At 43.1% G+C, this 13,484-nt stretch overlaps 1 protein-coding gene across 1 annotated transcript in view; it reads left to right on the top strand.

The window, feature by feature from the left end:
* The first annotated feature begins 3,329 nt into the window (after positions 1–3,329).
* Positions 3,330–13,484, top strand: part of cep89 (centrosomal protein 89) — a 116,390-nt gene continuing 106,235 nt past the window's right edge. The window contains exon 1 of the mRNA XM_043706832.1: positions 3,330–3,470. Within this exon, the coding sequence (XP_043562767.1) occupies positions 3,432–3,470 (39 nt within the window). The 5' untranslated portion in view covers positions 3,330–3,431. The remainder of the gene's footprint in view (positions 3,471–13,484) is intronic.

A 13,484-nucleotide genomic window follows, 5' to 3' on the forward strand; every position in this document is an offset into this window, starting at 1 on the left:
ATAGGATAGTGAAGAAGGCGTTTGGTATGCTTTCCTTTATTGGTCAGAATATTGAGTACAGGAGACGGGAGGTCATGCTGCGGCTGTACAGGACCATTGACTTTGGTTGGGCCACTTTTGGAATATTGCTTGCAATTCTGGTCTCCTTCCTATCGGAAAGATGTTGTGAAACTTGAAAGGGTTCAGAAAAGATTTACAAGGATGTTGCCAGGGTTGGAGGATTTGAGCTATAGGGAGAGGCTGAACAGGCCAGGGCTGTTTTCCCTGCAGCGTCACAGGCTGAGGGGTGACCTTATAGAGGTTTACAAAATTATGAGGGGCATGGATAGGATAAATAGACAAAGTCTTTTCTCTGGGGTCAGGGAGTCCAGAACTAGAGGGCATAGATTTAGGGTGAGAGGGGAAAGATATGGAAGAGACCTAAGGGGCAACTTTTTCATGCAGAGGGTGGTTCATGTATGGAATGAGCAGCCAGAGGATGTGGTGGAGGCTGGTACAATTGCAACATTTAAGAGGCATTTGGATGAGTATATGAATAGGAAGGGTTTGGAGGGATATGGGCTGGGTGCTGGCAGGTGGGTCTAGATTGGGTTGGGATATCTGGTCGGCGTGGACAGGTTGGACCGAAGGGTCTGTTTCATGCTGTACATTTCTATGATTCTATAACCAGGCAATTGGTGTGTTCATTACAAATTTAACAATAACTTTAACTATACCAACTTAATACTTAGTCTTTTTGAGAGCACCATTTATAAAGAGAAAAACAGAGCTAACCCTTCATTAGGACCAGACCTGCTGAGTTTGTTCAGCACTTTGTTTTTGTTTCATATTGCTAGGATCCGCAATTCTTTGGTTTATATCAGCACTTGCTTTGATTTTTGCTTTCGGCATCTGATCTACTCACTACTCCCTGTCTCTTTTAACAGGATAAAAACGAACAATTTCCAAACCCTTGCAGTCAATTCTGAAGAGGTCATATCAAACTCAAAATGTGAACTTTGTTTCTGTGGGCGGCACGGTGGCACAGCAGTTAGCACTGCTGCCTCACAGCGCCTGAGACCCGGGTTCAATTCCCGCCTCAGGCGACTGACTGTGTGGAGTTTGCAGGTTCTCCCTGTGTATGTGTGGGTTTCCTCCGGGTGCTCCGGTTTCCTCCCACAGTCCAAAGATGTGCAGGTCAGGTGAATTGGCCATGCAAAATTGCCCGTGGTGTTAGGTAAGGGGTAAATGTAGGGGTATGGGTGGGTTGCGCTTCGGCGGGTCGGTGTGGACTTGTTGGGCCGAAGGGCCTGTTTCAACACTGTAATGTAATCTAATCTAGACGCTGTCAGACTTCCTGTGTTTCTCCAGCATTTTCTCTTTTTTTATTTAAGATTCTTAGGGGGCTGTATAGGATAGATGTGAGAGGTTGTTTCCCATTGTGTGAGATTCTAGGACCAGAGGACATAGTCTCAAAGTTAGAGTTTGACCATTTAAAACTGAGATGAGGAGGAATTTCTCCTTATGGAATTCTATACCACTGATGTCGAGGCTGGGCAATTCAAAACTGAGATAGACAGATTTTTAATAAGTAATGGAACCAGGGGTAATGGGGAAAAGGCAGAAAAATGTGTTAAGGATTATCAGATCAGATGTGATATAATTGAATGGCAGAGCAGACTCAATAGGCTGAATGATCTACATCTACTCCCATATTTTATGATTTTAGTAAAATAATCATCCAATACATTCTTGACTGTCTCAATGGAACCTGCCTACTCCACACTTTTAAAGACTATTCCAGGTGTGAACCACACATTTTGTAAAGAATTTTTTCTTACAAAAATTTGTTATTTTTACAAATCATTTCAAATCTGTGCTCTCTTCTTATTGATCCTTTCACAAGCAGGAGGTGTTTCCCCCTCCCTAAGCAATGTAGATGCTTATGATTTTGAAAACTTCTAAGATTTTCTCTTATCCTTTTCTCAAAGAAAAACTGTCCCAAACTCTCCAATATATCCTTATAACTGACATTTGATATCCCAAACCCATGCTTGTAAATCTTTCTCCAATGCATTTACATCCTTCTATTATGCCATGCACAAAATTGCATACAAGACTACAGCTGAGGTCTAACAAATATCGCATTAAAAGTTCAGCATAACTTCCTGTTCTCATACTCTATGCATTTAGTAAAATCCATGATAACATTTGTTTCATTAACTGTTGTTCTCACTTGTCCTGCCAACTTCAATGATCTGTGCACATGTAATATTCAGGTCTCTCTGTTTTTATACCTTTTAGGTATTGTACCCCTTATTTTGTATTGTCGGTCTTTGTTCTTTCTACTAAAATATGCCATTGTCACGCTTATAAGCAGCAAATGTCATCTGCCACCCATTCACCAACTTCTATTTATCCATTAGGAGTTCTACAGTGTCCTCCACAGTTTACAATGCTTTCAAATTTTGTATTGTCTGTATAGTTTGAAATTGTCCCCTGTACACCAAGATTATTATACATCAGGAAAAGCATGACCCCAATATTAAACTCTACTACAAATGTTCCACCAGCTCAAAGTTGTTCGTTTGTTTCCTTTGGTAAGTTGAACTGTTGCCCTTTCAATGTATAAATTGGTTCTATATTGAATTATTTTTGAACACTTCCCACTAATCTATCCGTTCACAGGTTTGCCCACTTTCTTATACTGGAGAGTCTGTGTTCTGTCCCCTACATCTAGAATCGTACTATCTTTTTTATCCTTCCCTCTCACCATCTTCCAAAGGGGCATTGTTTCCTTGTTGTCAGGAGTAACCCCAGCTGCCTGTTCTGAGGAAAGATTAACTCTAATTTCTCTCCACAGATGTTACCAGACCTGCTGAGCTTTTGTACCAATTTACATTGTTGCCCTATCTACAACCTTCCCATCCAGCATATCTGATGGAGGCTTAATTTTGTCTGTCTGCTTCCTAGCCCCTCCTCTGTTCACCTTCCTTCAGGGTTTTTATTCTTCTTCCTTTTTGAGAGTTGTTGGTGACAGCCTAATCGAGTCGTTATATAATCAACCCTAGGACTGGGTCCTTGAAAACAGCGGCATTGGTTGTTTTCAGTACAGATTTCAGCATCTGCAGTAATTTGATCCAGCACACCAAGAGTCGCCCGCCTATGGAGGCGGGTGACAGCTGTTTTAGCCAATTAAATCTCTGGGCCGTGTCCAAGCACCAGCCAATCACGAGTGTTGAGTGTCTTTTCTTCCAATCAGAGCGGTCTCTGACGCGCCCGGTTGCTAAGGTAAGCAACACGAACTGCGATTGGATGAGTTGTCGTTCTTGAGCCAATAGAGTGAGGGTTTATTTCAGGGTCGGCAGTCGCTGGAAGGAGTTCTCTTGGCGACTCTATCTCACGTTGATGTAGATTAAAACGGCCAGCGGCGTTTACAACTGCAAATCAAAATGCCGTTCGGGTGGAGAAGAAAGGATCAGATGGCCTTTGTAAGTGGGACCGTGTTTCTCCTCCTCCTCCTCCTCTCCTCAAAATAACGGACACGTCTCATGACGGTGTTGTTGCCATTAGCTGTATCTAAGATAAACACTGGCACTCTGGAAATAAACATAACTGGATGCTGCAGATTTTTGTTCAATTAGCTTAGGACTCTTTATAAAAAAACTAGGAATTTCGAGGCAGCAATTTATATCAATGTGACTTGTAATAAACATATTTCTGTTCGCTATAGGAATTCAGTGGATAGTATGTTTTGCACGATTGAGATTGTTGAACCTTCATTATACTCGAACATAGTGCCATAACAACAAAAATGAGTTGGCGCTGAAGTGGGTCAATGTACGTTTGATGCTACGAATCACTTTTAATCTCCTCTCAAAAAGATGCCCTCTGGGTTTTCAACTATGTTGCGGTCTCCAACTTCTCTTTCCTTTCAAGTTCTTGGACATGTTTTCTCAAGTTTGTGACAATCCTTTCTAGATTTCTATGTTTGAATCCCTCCTAATGTGGTTACCAATCTTGTCATTGTACTGAAAATGCTCTTACCAAATATGATAATTATGTATCAAGTTTTTGTGACAAATATAATTCTCACCCTGTCAGCAGCCTTTGACATAGTTGACCACAGCACCCTCTTCCAGTAAATCTTTACCATCATCCAGTCTTTTATCGAGTCATAGTCATAGAGATGTACAGCACAGAAACAGACCCTTTCATAGAACTCATCCATGTTGACCAGATATCCTAAATTAATCTAGACCCATTTGGCCCATATCCCTCTCAATGCTTCTGATTAATAAACCTATCCATATGCCTTATAAATGCTCTAATTGTACCAGCCTCCACCACTTCCTCTGACAGCTCATTCCATACACCCACCACGCCCGAGTGAAAATGTTGTTCCTTCGGCCCCCTTTAAATTTTTCCCCTCTTGTCGTAAACCTACACCATGTAGTTCTGGACTCCTCCTCTTCCCCCCCCCATCCATGCACTTTGATTTTATAAACCTCTATAAGGTCACCCCTCAGCCTCCGATGCTCCCATGCAAACAACTCCAGCCTATTCAGCCTCTCCCTTTCCACAACATCTGAGTAAATCTTTACTGAACCCAGAAGACAGAGCACAGAAACAAGCCATTCCCTCCAATCAATTCCATGCTGATCTTGCTCCACATGAAGCACCTGTATCCCCTCCCAGTCAGCATCTACCTCTTGTCCCTTTCACCATCATGTTAATCCAGCTTGCCCTTCAATATATTAATGCTTTTGATTTCAAGTTTCATTTATTTGTTGATCATACCAAATTATCCTTGAATTAAGTGGCTTGCTAAACTAGTTAAGAGTTGAACACATTGCTGTGGGTCTAGAGTCACATCTATGCCAGTTAAATACCACTAATTTCCTGCTCTAAAGGTCATCAGTGAACCAGTTGGATTCATGGTCAACATTATTCAGTATAGTGCATAGTCCTGATTTGCCTACTGAATTTAACTTCCACCAGCTCCCTGGTGGGAGTTGAACCCACACCTTCAGAGCATGAGGCTAAACTTCTGCAGTCCTGATCTTGTGACATTACTGCTGTGCCTGTATCTCACCTCAGTCTTCTCGTGATCAGAGAATCACTTGCTGTTATTGTTACCTCTGGTATCATCCAAGCAGCTCATCTGGGTCCCTTTTTATTTCTTATGGATATGCTGCTCCTCAACAACGTCTTTTGGAAAAAGAAATGCAATTTGAGTTTCCATATGTATTCTGATGATCCTAAACTCTACTTCATCACAATACTTTTGATATCTCTCTTGTCTCTACATTGTGAGACTGTTTACCTGATAAGACCATAAGACATAGGAGCAGAAATTAGGCCATTTGGCCCATCCAGTCTGCTCTACCATTCAGGGCTGATAGATTTTTCAACCCCATTTACCTACTTTCTCCCCAGAACTTTGATCCCCTTGGCAATCAATAACATATCTACCTGTTTTAAATATACTGAATAACCTGACCTCCATAGTCTTCCACAGATTCACCACTCTGGCTGAAGTAGTTTCTCCTTATCTCCATTCTAAAACGTTTTCCTTTTACTCTAAGGCTGTGCCCTCAAGTCCTAGTCTCTTCTGCCAATGGAAACATCTTCCCAACATCCATTCTGTCCATTCTGTTCAGTATTCTTAAAGTTTCAGTTAGACCACCCCTCATCCCTCTAAAGTCCATCGAGTATAGTCCCAGAGTCCTCAAACGTACCTCATATGTTAAGCCTTCCGTTCCTAAGATCGATCTCGTGAAACCCCTCTGAACCTGCTCCAGGGCAAGTGCATCTTTCCTGAGGTATGGGGCCCAAAATTGCTCACAATACTCTAAATGTGATCTGACCAGAGCCTTATAAAGCCTCAGAAGTACATCCCTGCTTTTATATTCCGGTCTTCTCGAGATGAATAGCAACATTGTATTTGCCTTCCTAACTACCAACTCAACCTGCAAGTTACCTTAGGAGAAACCTGAATTAGGATTCCAAAGTGCCTTTGCATTTCAGATTTCTGAATATTCTCCCCAGTTAGAAAATAGTCAGTGCCTGTATTCTTCCGAGCAAAATGCATGACCTCACACTTTCCCACATTGTATTCCACTTGCTATTTCTTTGCCCACTCTCCTAACCTGTCTCAATCTTTCTGCAGCCTCTGCACCTCCTCAATACTACCTGCACCTTCACCTATCTTTGTATCATCTGCACACATAGCCAGAATGCTTTCTGTTCCTTCATCCAGATCATTAACATATAAAATGAAAAGTTGTGGCCCTAATACCAACCCTTGTGGAACACCACTAGTTACCGGCTTCCAGCCTGAGAAGGACCCTTTTATCCCCACTCTCTCCTTCTGCCAGACAGTCAATCTTCTATCCATGCTAGTACCTTGCCTCTAACATCATGGGTCCCGATCTTACTCAGCAATCTCCTATGCAGCACCTTATCTAAGATCTTCTGGAAGTCCAGATAGATAACATTCTTCGGCTCTCCTTGGTCTAACCTGCTCGTTACCAGCTCAAATAATTCTAACAGGTTTGTCAGGCATTACCTCCCCCTGATTAAACCATGGTGACTTTACCCTATTTTACCATGTACTTCCAAATATTCAGAAATCTCATCTTTCACGATGCACTTCAGAATCTTACTAACTACTGAGATCAGGCTAATCGGCCTATAATTTCCAATCTTTTGCCTTGCTTCCTTCTTAAATGGGGGGCTACATTTAGCGATTTTCCAGTCCTCAGGGACCCTCCCTGACTTTAGTGATACCTGAAAGATCTCTACTAAAGCCTCCTTTATCTCTTCAGCTATCTCCTTCAGGAATCTAGGGTGTAGCTCCAGGTGATTTGTCCCCTTTTAAAACCTTTCAGTTTTTCTAGCACATTCTCCTTAGTGGTTCCCGAGTCTAAAATTTTTGTGATATTACTCGTGTCTTCTGTGAAGACTGATGCAAAGTATGTATGCACTTGCTCAGCCATTTCTTTGTTGCCCATTACTGCTTCTCTAGCATCATTTTCCAATGGCCCAATGTCCACTTTTGCCTCTCTTTTGCCCTTTTATATATCTAAATAAACTCTTGTAATCTTTCCTAATATCACCAGCTAGCTTAGCCTCATACTTAATCTTCTCCCTCCTTATTTCATTCTTCTTGTTCTCCGTTGGCCTTTATAGACTTCTCAATCCTCTGGCCTCCCACTGCCCTTCGCCACATTATATGCTTTTTCGTTTGCTTTTATGCAGTCCCTGACTTCCCTGGTCAGTCATGGTTGCCTCGTCCTCCCTTTTAGTATGCTTTTTCTTCAGTATGAATTTTTGCTGTGTCTCATGAATTACTCCCAGAAACTCCTGCCATTGCTGTTCCGCTGTCTGTCCTGCTAGGCTTCTCTCCCTGTCAATTCTGGTCAGTTCCTCCCTCGTACCTTTGGAGTTGCCTTTATTCAGCTGTTACCATTACATCTGATTCCACCTCTCTCTCAAACTGCAGAGTAAATTCTATCATATTATGGTCACGCCTCCTAAGAGTTCCTTCACCTTAAACTTCCTTATTAAATCTGCCTCATAAGTACCTCCCTGATAAGTACTGGGTAAGCAGAAATGAGATGAACCAGGTCTTTAGTTCCAACATGCCATTTTCTCCCTAGCAGCTGTCTGAGGATGAAATAAGATTTTTGCAACCCTAAGATATTTGACCCCAAGATAAGCTTCTGACTTTCTATCCACACTTTTATTGAGATTGCTTATTTTCATTTGTCACTGCCTGATTCTGCACCTGCCTTATCTCATCTGCTGTTTAAACCCTCATTAGTGACTTTATTATCTCAAAACTTCACAATTCAGTGTATTATTTGCAGCCCTTCCTTGTTCTCCCCTCCAGAAATTTGATATAATCCAAAACCCAATGCCCGAGTTCTACCTTTTCACCAAATACCTTTCACCCATCACTCTCTGCTTGCTGACTCACAATAGCTTCCATTAAAGAACAATACAGCACAGGAACAGACTCTTCAAGCCTGTACCGACATATTTTACCCTTCCATATTAAATTGTCTTCACTTACAGGATCCATATCCTCTATTCCCTTCCTATTTGTGTATTCATCCAGGTGTTTTTTGAATGCTGTTATTCCACCACCACCTTTGGCAACATGTTCTAGGCAGTCGCCACCCTTGGTGTGAAAAACGTGCCTTACATATCTCTTTTAAACCTTGAAATTGTGTCCCCTGGTAATTGATCCCTCCACGCTGGAAAAAGGCTAATACTTTCCACACCATTCACAGTCTTATAAACTTCTATCAGGTTGCCCCTCAACCTCCAGCATTCCAGTGAAAACAAACCCAGTCTGTACAACCTTTCTTCAAAGCTAAAATCCTCCATACCAGGCAACGTCCTGTATCCTCTCCAAAGCACTACATCTTTCCAGTAATGTAGAACCAGAACTGTATGCAATATTCCAGTGTGGCCTATCTAAAGTTTTGTGAAACTGCAGCATAACTTGTCTATCCTTATACTCAATGCCTCCTTCTGCTGAAGGCGAGTATGCCATAGCCCTTTTGTTCTACATTATCTACCTGCGCTGCCACCTTCAGTGATCTGGGGACCTGCACACCCAAATCCCTCTGCATATCAGTACTAAGGGTTCTGCCATTCATTATAATTTCCACCTGTACTTGACCATCCAAAATGCATCACCTCACACTTGACCAGATTAAACTTCATTTTTCTGTCCATGCCTCAAACTGATCCTAATCCTGCTGTATCCTCCTCACTATCTGCAACTCCATCAATCTTTGTATCATCTGCAAACTTATTAATTAGAGTTCATATTTGTAGATCATGATCAGCAGAGGCCCCAGCACTGATACCTTGGATCATCACTAGTCACAACCCTCCATTCTGAAAAGCATCCTTCCACCGCTACCCGTTGCCTCCTGTGACTAAGCCGGTTCTGTATTGATCTTGCCAGCTCAGCCCTGATACCATGTAACTTCACCTTTTGTAGCAGTCTGCCATGAAGCACCCTGTCAAAGGCTTTGCTGAAGTCCATATAGACAATATCTTTTCCCTCATCAGTCACCTTTGTCACCTTCTCAAAAATGTTGATCAAGTTAGTGAGGCATGACCTCCCCTGCATATAACCATACTGTCCATCGCTAATAAGTCCAGTTGCTTCTAAATACATATTCATCTTGTCCCTGAGAATCTTTTTGAAGAATTTTCCTATCACCGATGTGAGGCTCGCAGGCCTGTAATTTCCTGGATTATCCCTGTTCCCTTCTTAAACAATGAGACAACATTGGCTATTCTCCAGTCCTCTGGGACCTCACCTGTGGCCAGAAAGGAAATAAAGATGTCTGTCAATGCTCCAGCAATTTGTTCTGTTGCCTCCCTCAATATTCTGGGATAGATCCAATCAGGACCTGGGAACATATGTACCTCAATACTTTTTAAGATGCACAACGCCATTTTTTTTAATAGCAACTTGGCTTAGAAATTTGACAGTCTCTTCCCTGAGATCATCTCCTGCCAATTCCTTCTCTTTGGTGAATACCAACACAAAGTATTTATTTAGAACCTCACCTACCTCTTCTGGCTCAACACATAGATTCCCTGCTTTGATCTTGAGTGGGCTAACCCTTTCCCTGCCCTATTTTAAAAATATATAGCCTTGGGATTCTCCTTAATCCTGTTTGGTAACGACTTTTCATGATGCTTTGTTTGCCCTTCCAATTCCATGTTTAAGTTCTTTCCTACTTTTCTTATATACTTCAAGGGCTTCATCAATTCCCATCCTCCTAGACCTTACGTTTGCTTCCTTTTTTCTTTTTGACCAAGGTTATAACATTCCCGGCTATCACGTAAGTTGCCATACCTATCCTTCATTCTCGCAGGAACATGCCACTCCTGAACTTTTATTAATTGCTGTCTGAAATACTTCCACATATCCAGTGTGGAATTACCCTCAAACATGCGTCTCCAATCAACATTTTCCAGTTTCTACCTAATATTATTCTAGTTTGCCTCCCCCCACCATTTAACACCTTCACCAGAGGGCTGCTGTTACCCCTATCCATGAGTATTCTAAACACTCAGTGTTATAGTCACTACTCCTGAAATGCTCCCCTACTGAGACTTCACTCATCAGTCCGGGCTCATATTCCAAAACCAGGTCCGGCATAACTCCTTCTCTGGTTGGACCATTTGCATACTGTGTTAAGAAACCCTCCTGAATGGTCCTTAAATTCTGCCCCATCCAAACCCTAGCATGAAATGAATCCCAGTCAATATTGGGGAAGTTAAAATCACCACCAACAACAATCCTGCTGTTTTTATATCATTCCAAAATCTGTCTACATATTCTTTCCTCTATCTGCCGCTACATGTCAGTTTTCAAATTCTCAATTTTCATATCCCTCCATGCTTTGCCCTTCGCTATCTCGGTAATCTTGAATGCATCTGAAGTACCTTGACTCAGAACAATTCTGGGCTGTTTCATTTCCCAAGTGTCTCCACCATCAGTGGTCATGGTGGCTTTCAGCAGCCACGGCCAAAAGCTGAGGTATTTCTGTCCCAATGTCCATATCTGTCCACATTGCTTTTATAACAGGCTCCTCAGAAGTGTTCTCCATTTCCCCTTACGTAACCTTTTGCAAACCACATCAAATTTTGCTTCATAATGCACTGGTGTAGTGTCTTGGAACATTTCATTAATGTTAAGCATGTGTTATGAACATCAGTTGTTTTTGAGTTACATACAGTGCATAGTTGAATTGAGTTGAATTAGCTTTATTGTCACATACTCAAATGAGTACAGTGAAAGGTTTACACTTGCTGCATTACGGCACCCATCTTAGGTACGAATGTACCTAGGTACAGATAGTTAAACAGTTTAAAGTATTATAAGTTACGATGTTTCTAGATTCATGAGCTAATCACCAAGAAGTGCAATGTCATTGTCAATAATCACTCGCTAATGAATGTGATTGTCCACCTAGAAAATTCTATTAGTCGCTGGTCACAAGAACTGTATGATGTCAGTACTAGATCGTTGGGGTTTTAAAAGTTGAATAGTTTTAGGTTTAGAGAGTTAAATTAATCATCGTAACTTGTTGTTATGGACTAGGTGAGACCCCTCAAAACGTTTTTGACCAGGTAGCCCAGACTGTAACTTTCCTATTTGTTTAGATAGGTGTATAGTGGATATTCCTGGTGTAAATTAGCTGGGTCAACTGCCAAGTTTTAAACAAACAAAATTTATTTACAAAATTATGGAATGAAACACAAAGTACAGAAAACAGAATACCAGATAATGTATCCTGTCCAAACCCGACTTAATGATGCTGATCTGAAAATACGTGCAACAGTCCCAATATACACATCCTTTAGCACAAGCAGTAAACAATGGCACAGACAATTTACAGTTCGAAATAATAAGGATAGAAGAATAGAGAGAAGGCTTCCAGTTTCCCCTGTGAATCTTACTCAACTCACTCCCAAACTGAATTGAATTGCATAGCTAGAGAGCTGGCCACACCCCGTTGACTTTACCAGTTTTTCAAAAGACCTTTTAAGCTTTTGGCCTGAAGCACTATCTGTTAGGGTAAACAACAAGGCCCCAAGAAACTATTCAAACTTCAGACACAATGGAGCCTGGTCAGTTACCCTTTCTCTGAAAAGAAACTCAAGGGTAAAGTAACCTTGTACCAAACCAGCATTGTGATACTTATGAATATATGAATGATGAGTTTAGAAAATAAGTAAATAACAGGAACAACACTCATTATGGAGAAAGTGAGGACTGCAGATGCTGGAGATCAGAGCTGAAAATGTGTTGCTGGAAATGCGCAGCAGGTCAGGCAGCATCCAAGAGGCAGGAGAATCGACGTTTTGGGCATGAGTCCTTCTTCAGGAATGAGGAGAGTATGCCAATCAGGCTAAGATAAAAGGTAGGGAGGAGGGACTGGGAGAGGGGCGTTGGAAATGCGATATGTGAAAGGAGGTTAAGGTGAGGGTGATAGGCTGGAGTGGGTGGTGGGGGCGGAGAGGTCAGGAAGAAGATTGCAGGTTAGGAAGGTGGTGCTGAGTTTGAGGGTTGGGACTGAGACAAGGTGGGGGGAGGGGAAATGAGGAAACTGGAGAAATCGGAGTTCATCCCTTGTGGTTGGAGGGTTCCTAGGCGGAAGATGAGGCGCTCTTCCTCCAGCTGTCGTGTTGCTATGGTCTGGTGATGGTGGAGTCCAAGAACCTGCATGTCCTTGGTGGAATGGGTTGGGGGAGTTGAAGTGTTGAAGGGGTGGTTGGGTTGGTTGGTCCGGGTGTCCCAGAGGTGTTCTCTGAAATGTTCCGCAAGTAGGCGGCCTGTCTCCCCAATATAGAGGCGGCCACATCGGGTGCAGCGGATGCAGTAAATGATGTGTGTGGAGGTGCAGATGAATTTGTAGCGGATATGGAAGGATCCCCAACGCCTTATCTTCACCATGGACATCCAGTCCCTGTACACCTCCATCCCCCATCACGAAGGACTCAAAGCCCTCTGCTGCTTCCTTTCCCGCCGTACCAACCAGTACCCTTCCACTGACACCCTCCTTCGACTGACTGAACTGGTCCTCACTCTGAACAACTTCTTTTCAATCCTCCCACTTCCTCCAAACGAAAGGAGTAGCCATGGGCCCCAGCTATGTCTGCCTCTTCGTAGGATATGTGGAACAGTCCATCTTCTGCAGCTACACTGGCACCACCCCTCACCTTTTCCTCCGCTACATCGATGACTGTATCGGCGCTACCTCGTGTTCCCATGAGGAGGTTGAACATTTCATCCGCTTTACTAACACCTTCCACCCCGACCTCAAATTTACCTGGACCGTCTCAGACTCCTCCCTCTCATTCCTAGACCTCTCCATTTCTATCTCGGACAATCGAATCAACACGGACATTTACTATAAACCGACCAACTCCCACAGCTACCTAGGCTATGCCTCCTCCCACCCTACCCCCTGTAAAAACGCCATCCCATATTCCCAATTCCTTCGTTTCCGCCGCATCTGCTCCCAGGAGGACCAGTTCCAATACTGAACAACCCAGATGGTCTCCTTCAAAGACCACAATTTCCCCCCAGACGTGATCGACGAATGCTCTCCACCGCATCTCCTCCACTTCCCGCTCCTCTGCCCTTGAGCCCCGCCCCTCCAATCGCCACCAGGACAGAACCCCACTGGTCCACACCTACCACCCCACCAACCTCCATATACATCATATCATCCGTCGTCATTTCCGCCACCTCCAAATGGACCCCACCACCAGGGCTATCTTTCCCTCCTCTCCCCTATCAGCGTTCCTAAAAGACCACTCTCTCCGTGACTCCCTTGTCCGGTCCACACCCGCCACCAACCCAACCTCCACTCCCGGCACCTTCCCCTGCAACCGCAAGAAATGCAAAACTTGCACCCACACCTCCCCCCTTACTTCCCTCCAAGGCCCCAAGGGAT

The sequence above is a fragment of the Chiloscyllium plagiosum genome, chromosome 17, assembly GCF_004010195.1.
Source record: "Chiloscyllium plagiosum isolate BGI_BamShark_2017 chromosome 17, ASM401019v2, whole genome shotgun sequence".
Lineage (NCBI taxonomy): Eukaryota > Metazoa > Chordata > Chondrichthyes > Orectolobiformes > Hemiscylliidae > Chiloscyllium > Chiloscyllium plagiosum.